This window comes from Rhineura floridana, chromosome 5, assembly GCF_030035675.1.
Source record: "Rhineura floridana isolate rRhiFlo1 chromosome 5, rRhiFlo1.hap2, whole genome shotgun sequence".
Classification (NCBI taxonomy): domain Eukaryota; kingdom Metazoa; phylum Chordata; class Lepidosauria; order Squamata; family Rhineuridae; genus Rhineura; species Rhineura floridana.
Window position 1 is genome coordinate 43051011 of NC_084484.1, and position 13982 is coordinate 43064992.

Consider the following 13982-nt stretch of genomic DNA (forward strand, 5'->3'; position numbering starts at 1 on the left):
GTTTATTTGCAAATTCAAAAGTCCTTTGTTTAGCAAAATTTAATTTCCTTTCAATTTCTCTAACTGTCAACATTGACACTTGTTTCTGTAACATTTTAATTTGATTTACAGTAGAAGCTTTAGTTGGATTCTTTTTCAATTCTTCCTCTTTTTGTTTTATTTCTTCCAAGATCAATTGCATTTTCTGTTGCTTCTTCTTTTTTAATTCAGAATTACATTTAATAAAATATCCTCTCATAAATGCTTTACTTGTATCCCAAACAATATTTTCATCTGTTCCTTTATGTAAATTGTGTTCAAAAAACTCTTTTAATTTCTTCTTACATTCCTGCACTATTTTATCATTCTGTAATAAAGATTCATTTAGTCTCCATCTAAATCCAAGATTTATTTTTTTTTAAGTCAATATCACTGGATTATGATCCGAAAAGGTTTTTGGTAACACATCCATCTTGGAAATATCTTTCACTAAATTTTTAGGCATCCAAATCATATCAATCCTCGAAAATGTTTTATGTCTTTCTGAAAAGTAAGTAAATTCCTTTGCATTGTCATTTATATATCTCCAAGTATCCACCAATTGTAAATTTTCCATCAATTCGAAACAGATCTTCGGCAATTTGCCCTGTGTCTCTTTAATATTTTTCTCAGAAAGTCTATCCATTTTTGGTGAAATTACCCCATTCCAATCACCCATGACACACCAATGATCATATGCAAACTCTGATAGTTTTTCCATAAGTCCAGTATAAAACCTTGTTTTATCTTCATTAGGAGCATAAATGCCCACTATCAAAATTTTTGTACCCTGAATGGCGATTTCAACTCCCACAAATCTGCCACTATCATCCAATAATATCAATTTAGGAGACAATTGTGAATTAATATAAAGAACCACACCATTTTTTTTTGAATCCTGCCGAAATAAATTCTTCACCCAAATTTTTACAAATTAAATATTTAGAATCTTTCTTCTTAATATGAGTTTCTTGTAAACAAATTATATCCATTTTTAATTTTTTCAAATAATGAAATACTTTCTTTCTCTTCTGCGACGAATTAGCTCCATTTATATTCCAAGTTAGATATTTGTAATCCATTTTTAAGCATGTATTTTAGAAAAGTCTGTGCCTGTTGCTCCCTTTGATCCATCATCATCCTTTTCTTCCTCTACCTGTTTCTGTTGACTTTGTTTCCCAGGAATTACATCCATATCTTTGAGTTTATCTTCTTCCATGTCTTTTGAAGCTTTTCTCAAGAAATCCCTTGCTTTTTGAACAGTATTTAATCGATACTTCTGTTGTCTAAATGTAAAAATCACTCCCTCTGGAACATCCCATCTAAATTGAATTTTACATTGTTTAAGTTTTTCTGTGAAGAAAGCGTAATCTTTTCTCTTACGTAGAAGCCTAACAGGAATTTCCTTCATCACCAGTATTTCTTTACCGTCAATTTTGAAGACATTGTTAAAATGATGTTGCAAAACCATATCTCTGGTCCTGTTTTTTAAAAAATGAACAAGCACATCTCTTGGGATTTTTTTTATTGTTGCATATCTGGAATTAATTCTATAAACTTTGTCTATTTCAAATTCCATCCGATCTTTGTTCCTGTCGAAGGATTTTGCCAAAACATTAACAATTTTCTCTCTGATATCTTCACCTGTTTCCTCAGGAATTGCACAGAATCTCAAGCAATGTTCTTTATCTCTAAGTTCCATAACAGCAATATAGTCCAAATTTTTTTCCAATTCCATATTTGTAATATCTATTCTATTCTCTAAGGTTTGCACCTTATCTTTAACATTTTTTACATCCTGTGTTAATTGCCCAATGTTATTTTTAATCTCACCCACTTCTGTTTTAATATGATCTTGTAAATCTTTAAAATCCTTTTTCATATTGCAAAATTCATCTTTAAGTTGTTGTCTGTCCTGTTTCATCTCTTGTTTCAACTCTTGTTTAAAATCACTAAATCCCTCCATAATTTTCTGGAACATGTCCATCCCTTCCTGTGTATCAATTGAAACTCTTCGCTCCAAAACTTTGGCTGTTTTCCTAGTTGTCATTCTTGGGAAAAAAAAAAACCTTTTCTATTATTAGCCAATGTAGAGGCAAACAGTTTCTTTTCTCCCAGCAACAAAAAAGTTAATATTCCAGGCCTGTTTAACGAACACAGTTCTTATCTCCAGCACATTCAGGAATGTAAAACAAATCCAGTTCTCAGCATCCAGCAGTTAGTAAGATACACGAACAGCAGATTCGTTCAAAAAAAAAATTTTTAATCCAAAATAAAAAAAAATATTCTCAGATATATTTCCTTCAAATAATCAAATCATCTTATCTAATAAGTTGCCTCTTATCCGTTTAATCTTTGTAATTCCAGCTTTAAGCCAGCTTTTTGTCATAAAAAATAAAGCAGGTTCTTTGAATTGCTCCCTTCTTCCTTAGCTTTGTATAATACGAAAAAAGTGTGACTCACCCAAGTTTCTGAGTTGCCAATTCGTAAACAAGTCTCTTTTACGATAGTAATTTAAGTTAGTTGATAAGATTTAGACAGAAGGAGGCTAGCTCGTTAAAAACGTTTTTAAAAGAGAAAGAAAAAAAGTCAACAGCCTGTTGGAAATCCAGACTCAGTCTTCCGCTGCTAGAAATGCCTTCTTATCTCAGGGGGATTCCTGATCAAATCTAGCAATCTACAGCTCGACGGAGTTCCGTGGATAATCTCTTCGGTTCCCCTTTTATCTTGGAGAACATTTACGCCAGTCAAAAATTCCTCTTGACTGGCTTTTAACTGAAATAAGCTTCCTCTGAGATAGAGCTCACTCAGAGACAATCACCAGCCAGCACTCCTTCCGGGAAGTCCCCACCTTGCCCCATACTCTGACCTTCATCTACTGCAGTTTAAAAGTTTTTTAAAAAAATGCCTGGTTGAGTTTTAATTAATTTGAGAAATGTTGGCTGGAAGCCTATTATAACGTGGGGCATGCTCAGTAAGGACCAACTGTCAGTGTTCTAAAAGCTTCACAGCTGCTGGGCTTGGCTAATAAGAGGGCCACACCCACACCAGACTTGATTTCACTTGAGACAGTCATGGCTTCCCTCAAAGAATCCTGGAAAGTGTAGTTTGTGAAGGGTGCTGAGAGGAGACTCCTATTCCCCTGAGAGAATGGTTAACAGTCAGCCACTCTGATTGAAGGTCTGTGAGAGGAACAGGGCGTCTCCTAGCAACTCTCAGCACCCTTCACTAACTACACTTCCCAGGATTCTTTCAGAGAAAAGCCATGATTGGCTTTGAGCCATGGCTTTGAGAGAAGACATGATAAATTGTTTTAAATTGTTTTTAAAAGATGTGTTTTTAAATTTGTATAGTTGTTTTTAATGTTTTTAGTTATTGTAAACCGCCCAGAGAGCTTTGGCTATGGGGCAGTATATAAATACACTAAATAAATAGATAAATAAATAATGATTCTCCAAAGTGTAATAGAGGCCTGGTGTGGATGTGGCCAGGGATAGCTTTGTTTTAAATTTGGGTGGGAGGTAGGGTTGCCAGGTTCAGGGCCTGAGACTGATCCTGTATCTTTAGGAGAAGAGAAAGTCAGCCAAGTGCCAGTTGTAATGGGAAAAACCACAAGGTAGAATTGTCCCTTCCCCCTGCCCAACTGTGAAAGATACAGAAGACGTCATGGTTGGCAGGCCCAGCCTGGTCAGTTTTACCTATCCTAATCATGATTGCATAGGAGTATATCCGATTCAACTCAATAATCATACAAATGATCAGACCTGCCTTTTCCCTCCTTCCCCTTTCCTCTCCCTTTCTCCTCCCCTCTTCCTTCTTCTGCCTTCCCTGCCCACTCCAGCCCCCCATCCCTCCCCCCCAGTCAGTTTTACCTATCCTAAGCATGATTGCACGGGAGTAAATCCCACTGAACTCAATAAACATGCAAACGACCACATGTCCTTCTTCTCCCCTCCCCCTCCTGCCTGCTCCCATCTCAGTCCTCCCCTCTGACTTTCCACCCCTCCCTCCTCTCTTCCCTATCCCCTGTGGTCAGTTTCACTTATCCTAAACATAATTGCCTGGTATGTGTGTGTAAATCCCACTGAACTCAATAAGCATGCAGATGATCCATCCATTCTCAGCAAACTTGGACAGGATCCCATTTCTTACCTCCTGGATTAAAAAGCAGGGAAATTCACTAATAGACAAAAAACCTTGTGGTTTAAGAATGATCCTATAGCCCACAGATACTTCTACCAAACTTTAAAAAGCAGGGAAATTGGGCAGCTATAGTGAATGCACCAGGGGAGCAGGAGACCTGCACTCCTCTCTGAGATATTGTACTGCGCTACAAAGTTGTCAAAATGCAAACACAATTTGGGTTGGTCTTTCACAGTCCAATCCACTTGCTGTGTAGCTTGGAAGAATTTGGTAACATGTGCCTCTGAGCACATGGTGAGTGGTGGCAACACCTGCCATCTCCAAAGATGAAGAATTATATTTTTGTATGTTTGTTGGTGTTCTTCTTACTTTGCTTCTTTCCTGTGTTACTAATGTTTCTACAGAGAATCTAAACTAGAAAATTTTATTTCCTTCATTATTCATCCTAGAAATCTGTGTCAAATTTATTTTTGTTAATTTCAAAGCCTTTTTATTGGTCAATGTCATATGATGGTGAAGATAGCCTTTTTTGTTTCGAACTGGAGGTTATGGTCTATTTCTATTTTGGGTGCATTAACAGTTTTTTGCCTATTAGTGAATTTCTAATAGGGATGAATTGGATGTAGCTCAGAGTAAATTCAAACATGTACTATTTGAAGTCCTACACAATACACCTGGAACATTAATTAGAACTGTCTGACTTCTCTGAAAGTATGTGTTCTTAAATCCATGATTCTGCAATGAATTTTTTTTATATATAATCTGAACAATATTTAGAAAAACTGTGTTTTTCAGCCCTGTATATTAGAGGGTAGGCACAACTTGTAATAATTTGATGTCAAGTTAATTTCAAATGTCATCTCAGGACATTTCTGACCATAAGATCTATAATGTAATTTTTGCTGAAGATTGCAAAATGTATATAAATATATGAAGAATTATAATTCCTCAGTTTTGTACATTTCCCCTGCTAAGGTATGAATTTCTGTAGCTTAGATTTCAAACTATGCCCACGCAATTTCAGGCCAGTAATTTTTTAAGTAGTTCAACAAATGACCATCTTTGTGTGTGCAGATTAGGTCAGATTGAAGATATTGTGCAATATATTCTGCATTGCTGTTTATACAACTCATCTACCAATAGATTCCTCTATCCATTTCAGAATGTTCTAGGTCAGCAGCCATTCAGATTTCAGAATTAGATGGTTGCTGGCTAATACAGGTTTTGTTACCTATAGGGTAGCTTTATATGCACTAGCATCAAGAAACCTAGGGGATACTTTTTAAAACTCAAACAGTGTTGCGTGCCAAGAGGATTTTTTAATCTAAATGATTTGGGGAACTTGACAACGTGAAGTTCTGAGAACTTGCATTTCTGAAAATTTATATTTAACTTGCTCTTGGATTGTCTTTTTGGATGTGTGTGTGAGTTACTTTGTAATGGACAGTGGCTATAAACAATAAAAATCTGGCTGACAAATTGATAGTGGGAGGGAGGGATAAGCCTTCCCTTCTTAGCTGTGACCCTGCCTCAAAAGACGCCCCTGCTGCAATCAGACTTTTAAAAACCCTGGCTTTGGCACCAGTGGCCTAATTGCTGTGGGGAGGGGGAATGAGAGGCTGCAAGGCAGATGGGGTCCTCTGCAGGATACATCCAGCCATTGGGCCTGAGGTTTCCCATTCTTGATATAAAGACATTATGATATTGGCAGTTTCATTTGTTAGTCTCTTTGGTAATAAGCCCTAGGATGGAATGTAACTTTTTTCACAGCTCTTGTAGCTTAGGTAGACATTGTCATAGACTATTCACTATGACCCCAAGTTCTGTTTCCTTGTTGGTTGCCATCAGCTCAGACCCCACCAGTGTGTGAAGTTAGGAATGTTTGCCCCAGTGTGTATCACTGTACTCTTATTTATATTGACCTGTATTTGCCATTTTATTGGCCACTGCCCCAATTTGGAGAAATCCTTTTGGAATCTCTCCATCATGTTATTTGTATGACTCTGAATCATTTGAAAGTGCCAGTCCCCAATGTAGATTCTTTTTACATACCTCCATTGTGGGAACTGCCCATTTATTCGTACTGCTTCCTGTTCTCTAACCAGTTACAGATCCATAAGAGAATCTGTACCCTTAGCCCAGGACTGCTAAATTTGCTTAGGAGCCTTAATCAACTTTCCTGTTGAGCTATATACTGGCTTTTGAATTCACATTAGTAATTGCTGTTTCAAACTGGCATTTGTTTTCAGATTTACGGTACTACAGAACTGGTGGTGAGGTAAATATGATGTTGGCTCCCTGATATAAACAAAAAGAATACAAATGGACATCTCTGTCCTGTAGCAAGTCAGCCTAGAATGTCTGTTTGATTTATCGGAAGTGAAAACAAAGCCAGAGCCACTTCCGTTTTCTTTGTGGTTTTTAGTGTTGAGAGGGTGCGGACCACTAGACAGCGAGGTATAATTAAAGTGAAGACATTTGACAATGATAATCAAGTGAACAAGAGAAAGTAGAGATTTTCAGTGTGCCATATTTTATGCATGAAGCAAGCATCCTCTGCTTACTTTATAACATTATTGATCTCTACACTATAACAAATTAGTTACTCTATAACAAATTAGTTAAACCCAAAATATGAATCCACCTTAATAAGTGTTTACTTTGCTGACTAATTATATAGCCATGAGAGTGGCTGTATACTATAACCAGCATGGATTTTTCGCATTCTACAATGTTAAATTGAAAATACCCCCCATGCCATTCTGATGCTTCCCATAAGCAAATTTCAAAACAAAACTTTATAAAACGTATAATCCTGAACTCAGAAACACTTACTTAACAACCCTTTACATTTTCATGGTGATACACAAAACAGAGAGAATTGAGAGTTCAAAGTGTAAAATGAGAGAGAGAAAAAACAGACCCCTTTTGGACTTTTTTCTGTCCGAGTTCTCATAATCTGTTGAAATTCATTAAACATCAGCCAGAGAATCCTGGAAAGTGTAGTTTGTAAAGGGTACTGAGAGGAGACTCTTATTCCCCTGACAGAGCTCCAGTGACCAGAGGGGTTTAATAGTCAGCCACTCTGATTGAAGTTCTCTCGGGTACAGGGCTTCTGACTGAAGCTCTGTGAGTGGAACAGGGCATCTCCTAGGCCTCTCAGCACCCTTCACTAACTACACTTCGCAGGATTCTTTGGGAGAAGCCGTGACTGTCTAACTTGAAATAAAGATTTGATGTGGATGTGGCCAGGGACAGCTTTAGTTTAAATTTGAGTGGGAGGCTACATGTGCCCGCTGTAGAATAAAAACATGGAAGAAACCCTGAAAAAGAATGATACTGTTCCCAATGTTTTCCTTTTGGAAAGGAAAGGGGCTTCCCCTCTGCCCAGTTCCCACCCATACAATCTCCTCTCCTCCCGCCCTCCCCCTGCCCCTCCCCCAAGTCAGTTTCACCTATCCTAAGCATGATTGCACAAGAGTAAATCCTACTGAACTCAAAAAGAAAGCAAATGATCAAACCTTCCATCCCCTCTCTCTTGCCCCTTCCCTCTCACTTCCTTCACCCTTTCCCTCTCCATCCCCTTCCAATCCCTTCCTCTCCCCCCTCCCCTCTCCCTCCTCCCCCCCATGAGTCCTAGGACTACGACCTGGGAGACTAGGGTTCAAATCCCCACACAGCTGTGAACCTCACTGGGTTACCTTGGGCCAGTCACTGCCTCAGACTGAGAGGAAGGCAATGGTAAACCACCTCTGAACACCGCTTACAATGAAAACCCTATCCATAGGGTTTGCTTAAGTTGGAATTGACTTGAAGGCAACCCATTTCATTTTCAAGCATGATTGCACAGGAGTAAATCCCATTGAACTCAATAAGCGTGCAAATAATCAAACCTCTCCTTCTCCTCTCCTCCCCCTCCTTCCTGCTCCCATCACCCCCCTTTTGCCCCTTCCTTCCCCCTTCCAATCCCCTCCCCCCTCCTCTTCCAATCCCCCCCTTCTCCCTCCTCTTCCAATCCCCTCCTTCTCCCTCCCACTCCTTCTGCTCCTCTCTCTCCCTTCCTCCTTCCCTCTACTGTCCCTTCACCCTCCACCTCCATGGTCAGTTTTACCTATCCTAGCCATGACTGCTCAGGAGTAAATCCTGTTGAACACAATAACCATGCAAATGATCAGACCTGCCTTTCCCCTTCTTCCTCTCCTCCCTTCTTCCTCCTCCCCTGCCCACTCAAGGCCTCTCTCCCCATGGTCAGTTTTACCTATCCTAAGCATGATTGCATGGGAGTAAATCCCACTGAACTCAATAAACATGAACATTATCAAACCTACCCTTCCCCTCCTGTCTGCTCCCATCCCCCTCCTTCCCTCTCCATCCCCTGTGGTCTGTTTCACCTATCCTAAGCATGATTGCAGGGGAGTAAATCCCACTGACCTCAATAAGCATACAAATGATCAATCAATTCTTAGCAAACTTTCCCAGGTTCCCATTTCTTACCTCCCAGACTAAAAAGCAGGGAAATTCACTAAGAGGCAAAAAACCTTGCGATTTAAGAATGTACCTATAGCCAACAGATATTTCTATCAAACTTTAAAGAGCAGAGAAATTGGGCAGCTATAAGTGAAATTCTTCCCAGCTATACAGGAAATGGATTGGACTGTGGAAGACCAACCCAAATTTTGTTTGCATTTTGACAAATTTGTAGGGCAGTACAATATCTCAGAGGTCAGGTCTCCTGCTCCCCTGGTGCATTCACTATAGCTGCCCAATTTCCCTGCTTTTTATAGTTTGATTGAAATATCTGTTGGCTGCAGGTACATTCTTAAACCGCAAGGTTTTTTGCCTGTTAGTGAATTATTTATTTTTGTACCTTGGTGTATAGATATCTTTTTTCTCATAACACAATGTTTTTCACTATGAGATTTGTGTTTGAAGATTCTAGGATAATTGTTCTGCTCACACCTGTCAGAGTCAGACATGGACACAAAGATGTGCTTTTCTTTAATAGGTTTAATGGAAAATTTCAGTTCAAAGCGCTTCATGAATCAGGTTATACAGGATTCAGGTTACACAGGATTCAGCATCTCTACTAGGCATAGCTAGGCCTGATGACACTGCATTAAGACGTTGTCGCAGCAATTATATACACCCCCTTACAACCCTTAAGTGTGTGGGCGAGCTCCTTCTACTTGCATGAGAGCAGTGTCACTGTGGGGAATGCATGCGCATACAGGCGCTCCGCCTCAGGGGAACATTGGGAACCCATTGAGCCTGCCAACACTAGCCTACGTATCCGAGGTGAGGGTGGCAAAAACACTTCAGCAAGGTCCTCCTCCTTAGGAGGAGAGGTATATGGCAGCGATGGCAGGGTGAGTGAGGAAGGGGAGTATAGGGAAAGTGAAGAGACAACCTCCTGGTCAGGCAGCACTTCATCAGTTGTTATAGGACCCACGGGGGCATTGCTGTCACTGTCAGCAGCACTGAAGCCATCGGCCTCCACCTTCTCTGAATGCTAGTCATTGGGGGCCTCCCCCAAGCCCCATTCTGTCTCCTTCTCTTCATCCTCATTACTGTAGGACCATATTCACAGGACTCATGACAATAATGCTCTAACATAGTTTGTTTAGAAATCAATTTAATTGTAAGCGTCTCTAAAGATCCCTCCTATTCCTAAGTTGTAAGAAAAACATTTTTATAGAAAGAGAAACGACTTGAATTTGCATGTGTTTAGCTTTTCAAGTAATAACTAGCAGAACAGGAAGTTCTGAATGTCAAAGAAACTACTAAAGCTAGCAGAATACCACTGAATATGCATACGTACTTGATGGGGCGAATGAAAATATGTAGCACACAGTCTTATGCTCTGTTCTTAAGATGTTTACACCAGTATAAATACTTCAGTGCACTTTACCAGCATATGTGGCTGTTCAATTTCTCCTTTAGTTTCCTGCAGAGATAGCTAACCTGTGGACCTTGGGCAGGGTTAACCGCCTTGTAATTCTTTTGTCTTGTTACCAAATTAACGTTGGGAATGAATGCGTTTCATCTTCATCATGCCACATTAGACGTCAAGGAGGAAAGGAACTCTGTCTCAGTGTATTCTATATGAGTATATTAGATCATTTCTCTTCTGACAGAAGAAAAATAGCTGTTGTACTGGTCGTATCTCACACTTTGACCAAATGAGTGGAAGAAACAGGCTGATCTCTACTCATCATATTCATTCAAGGAGAAGATAAGAGTTTCCTCTCCAGAAGCACTGCAAGTAAAGCACTTACTTAGCAGAAGATCCTGGCTCTTTTACCCAGGGTCAAAGGGAATAACAGAAGTTTGGGTTTTCCTGAGGGAAGCAGCAGCTGTTTCCCCCACTCCACCCCAAAATGGGTAGCTTAGTTGTAGTTCCAAGCAGAAAATACATGCTCCATGAATTCAGTTGTGATATGGCCAGAGAGGGGCCAATCTCTGAACAGCTTGAAGTTTCAGCAGGAACATAAACCATCACCCTGGCCTGACATTTTATCATTTATATTTGCCATCTGTCATACCCTTTTCATCCATAAAATTATTCTTGAGGCATGTATTAGTTTCCATTGTTTAAAAACATTCTGCCTGATTTAAGATAAGAAAATCATTTAACTATGTAAAATTTAGTTAAAGGTCAGGCTCTTCTTAATTTGGAGCAACAATATGAACCCATTGGATGATGTAACTTCTGTATCTGATATGTTGTATTTATTAGACAATTATGACTTAGACCAGTGGTTCTCAAACTTTTTTGGTTCGCGGCACACTGTAAAACAAAAATTTTCTGGCACACTTCATGTACAAAATTAAAAATATATTAATATATTTTAAACTATGAATAAAAATAAATTATAGAAAACTATTACTTACCCTATACAAATGGGTTTCTTCTCATTTTTAAAATATACTTTCATAATATTTGAGGCACACCTAGCCACGTATTAGGGCGCACCAGTGTTCCTGAGCACACCGTTTGAGAATCACTGACTTAGACTGAAGATTGCCATTGCTAGAACAAACTGGGCCTGATAATGTTGTATGTACATAGAGAGATATGTGGTTTATGTCATTTGTAAACATTTTCCCTGTGAATATTGCAAGTAACTTAGGTGTGTAATAGATATCTAAGTTCCCTCCTAATTCCTGAGCTTGCCTACCAAATTCAGTTGGGCAGTCATGCCTTGTTTCTTGCAGGTTATCTATAAATAGGGGCATGTGTCAAGGAGAATATTTATTCATAAACTGCTTTGATAAACAGAATAAAAAAGCTATTAGACTTGAACATAATAATAAAACTAGTGAACTGATATATAATGAAATTTGTGAAACGCGTCAAACACATTTTTATTTCCCTAGCACACAGCCAACAGTGCTTTGGGATCAAGCTAGCCGACAGTGTCTTTGGGATAAAAGAACAGAATAGGAACAGCAAAATGTATTAACTGAAGATGGTCTTGGGTTACATGCTTGTAACTTAAGAATCCATAAAAGCCAGAAAGCCTTCCTCACAAATTGCTAGGAAGGTGACCCTAGATAGATGCAATCATGCATAACAGTGCATGCTATACACTTTTATTCCAGAGTAAGCACTATTGAGTCAGTAATGGATGGCGGGATGGGGCGGCAGCAGCACTCATCTGACCTCCAGTGGCCAGTGTCACTGCCATATACTGGGAGTGGAGATGGATGAGAACATGGCAAGGTCAGCATGGTGTAAATGCACCAGCGGAAGCAGTGGATTGACTCTGCTGGTGCATGTGCACTGTGCTGACCTTGCAGCCATCTTGCCCTTCCCTCTTTCCATTCCAGTATGCAGTCACAATGAAGGTAACCAGAGGTCAGATGAGTGTTGCCACCCCACTTTGCTATCAGCTACTATATTGAGTTCACTGAGCCTTAACCCCAGTTAAAGTTTTCGACCTTAGGTTCTTAGCCAATATGAACCTCCTGTCATACTGCCGCTGTTTCAGTCAAATGTGTTACAGCTGGGGAGGAGGGCAGAAGAATCAACCAAGGTGATTTGAAATCAGGTAAAGAAGGCCTAGTTCAAACCTGTGTCTGGGCTGCCATCTTCGTACAGAGGCTTATATTATCCAACACTACTTCATACAAATCTGCCACATATACAGAAAACTGGATGTCCAGGAGAGGAGTTCTAGTCTAGCCTTTTCTCTGACATCTAGTTCACCAGTGTGGTGTAGTGGTTAGCATTTTGGACTTGGACTGGGGACACTCAGGTTCAAATCCCTACTCAGCCATGAAACTCATGAGGTAACCTTAGGCCAATCACCAACTCTCAGCCTAAGCTACCTCACAGGATTATTGGACAGGATAAAATGTGAATGGAACCATGTATAGTACCCTGAGCTTTTTGGAACAAATGTTGGGATGTGAATGTAATAAAATAATTAATTAAAAACAATACGTCATTTTTCCCCTGTGGAGGAGCAGTCTGTAGTGCTATCAGCCAGATCCAGGTTTAACCACATCAGGAAGAACTGGGCTATAATCTACAAGAAGATAAGAAAGTATCATTGGGAGTCAGAGCTGCTTATGAAATGCCTCCTATAATTTAGAAGTGCATTTGGTTTTTCACAAACTACTTAATCATTTTGCCACAGTATGGTGAAATGAGTATGCATTGGCTCCTATTTTTTTCATCTATTGCTGTGAATAACACATCAAATGTAAATATTAATATGATGTTTGGTAACTAGATGCTGTCACAAAAGAAGCTTAAATTGCTTTTTAATTTTCTTATAACTATGTGATACTATACTAACTCCCACATATTTTCAAATGTTAATCTTTTTCTGATCCTAATTTTATACTGGCAACACCATTTTTAGTTGTAAGTTACCCCAAAATTGTAGTCTTAAGTCTCTGTATTTCTAGAGCTTTGAATCAGCAACTGACAATAATTAATGTGCACCTTAAAGATGACATATATCCACAGGATTAGGAAAAATGGAGATAAATAGGAACATTTCTAGTATTATTAAATCAAATAGATGGTTGTTCCTCGTTTTACTTGCCAGTATAACCAGTTTCTTGGTGACAAGAGTTGTGCCTCAGTAAAATCTAGAACCGTATGTGAGACAAAAATAATATTTGCCATCTTTGGAGTTTTGCTTTGGCATCAAAAGTAGCTATCCCTTGAAATTCATATCGGATAACTATATGCTGCTAGAAGAGACTTAAAATCTATCTAAATTTTCCATCAATATTTTTAAATCAAGCATTTTAAATTGCTTTTGCTTTCAGATTTCTGGAATGTGCTACAGCAGCAGTGTGTTAAAAGTGTACCATGTACTTTGTGTACCCAGTGGTGTGGCAAGAATATTTGCTTGGACACTTGAACCAATTTTCTCATCTGTGGAGCCATCCAGTGAGATTAGAGTCGGAATGGGAGCAACTGTGGACATACAGAGGCAACAGAGAATGGAGCTGTTGGACAGGCAAATCTTAATGTCTCAGTTTGCCCAGATGAGGCGTCAAAGACAGCAGCAGGTAAAAAAAAAGATTTTTTTCCCCTGAGTGATTTAGTTTATTGTGAAGTGTAATTTTGTTTTCCCTAGCTCTAGGGATGCACCAGCATAATTGAACTAGCCCTGAAAGAGGTCAAGGCTTACATGCATTTGGAACAAACAATTGTTAATCTTCAAGGATGCTTGAGGAGTACCTGTCACCACCTCCCCTTTCCTCTGCCCCAAGGCTTCCCAGGAAATTGCATTGAGCAAGGGGACGGCAGAGGTGGTGGGTGTCTTTGAGTTTGGGCAAATACTTTTTCCTCCCAGAGG

At 39.3% G+C, this 13982-nt stretch overlaps 1 protein-coding gene across 4 annotated transcripts in view; it reads left to right on the forward strand.

Annotated features, from left to right (window-relative positions):
* UBAC2 (UBA domain containing 2) overlaps nucleotides 1-13982 on the forward strand; it is a 138154-nt gene that overhangs the window by 97265 nt on the left and 26907 nt on the right. For all 4 annotated transcript variants that reach the window (XM_061626581.1, XM_061626579.1, XM_061626582.1 and 1 more), the window contains exon 7: nucleotides 13447-13692. In XM_061626581.1, the coding sequence (XP_061482565.1) occupies nucleotides 13447-13692 (246 nt within the window). The remainder of the gene's footprint in view (nucleotides 1-13446; nucleotides 13693-13982) is intronic.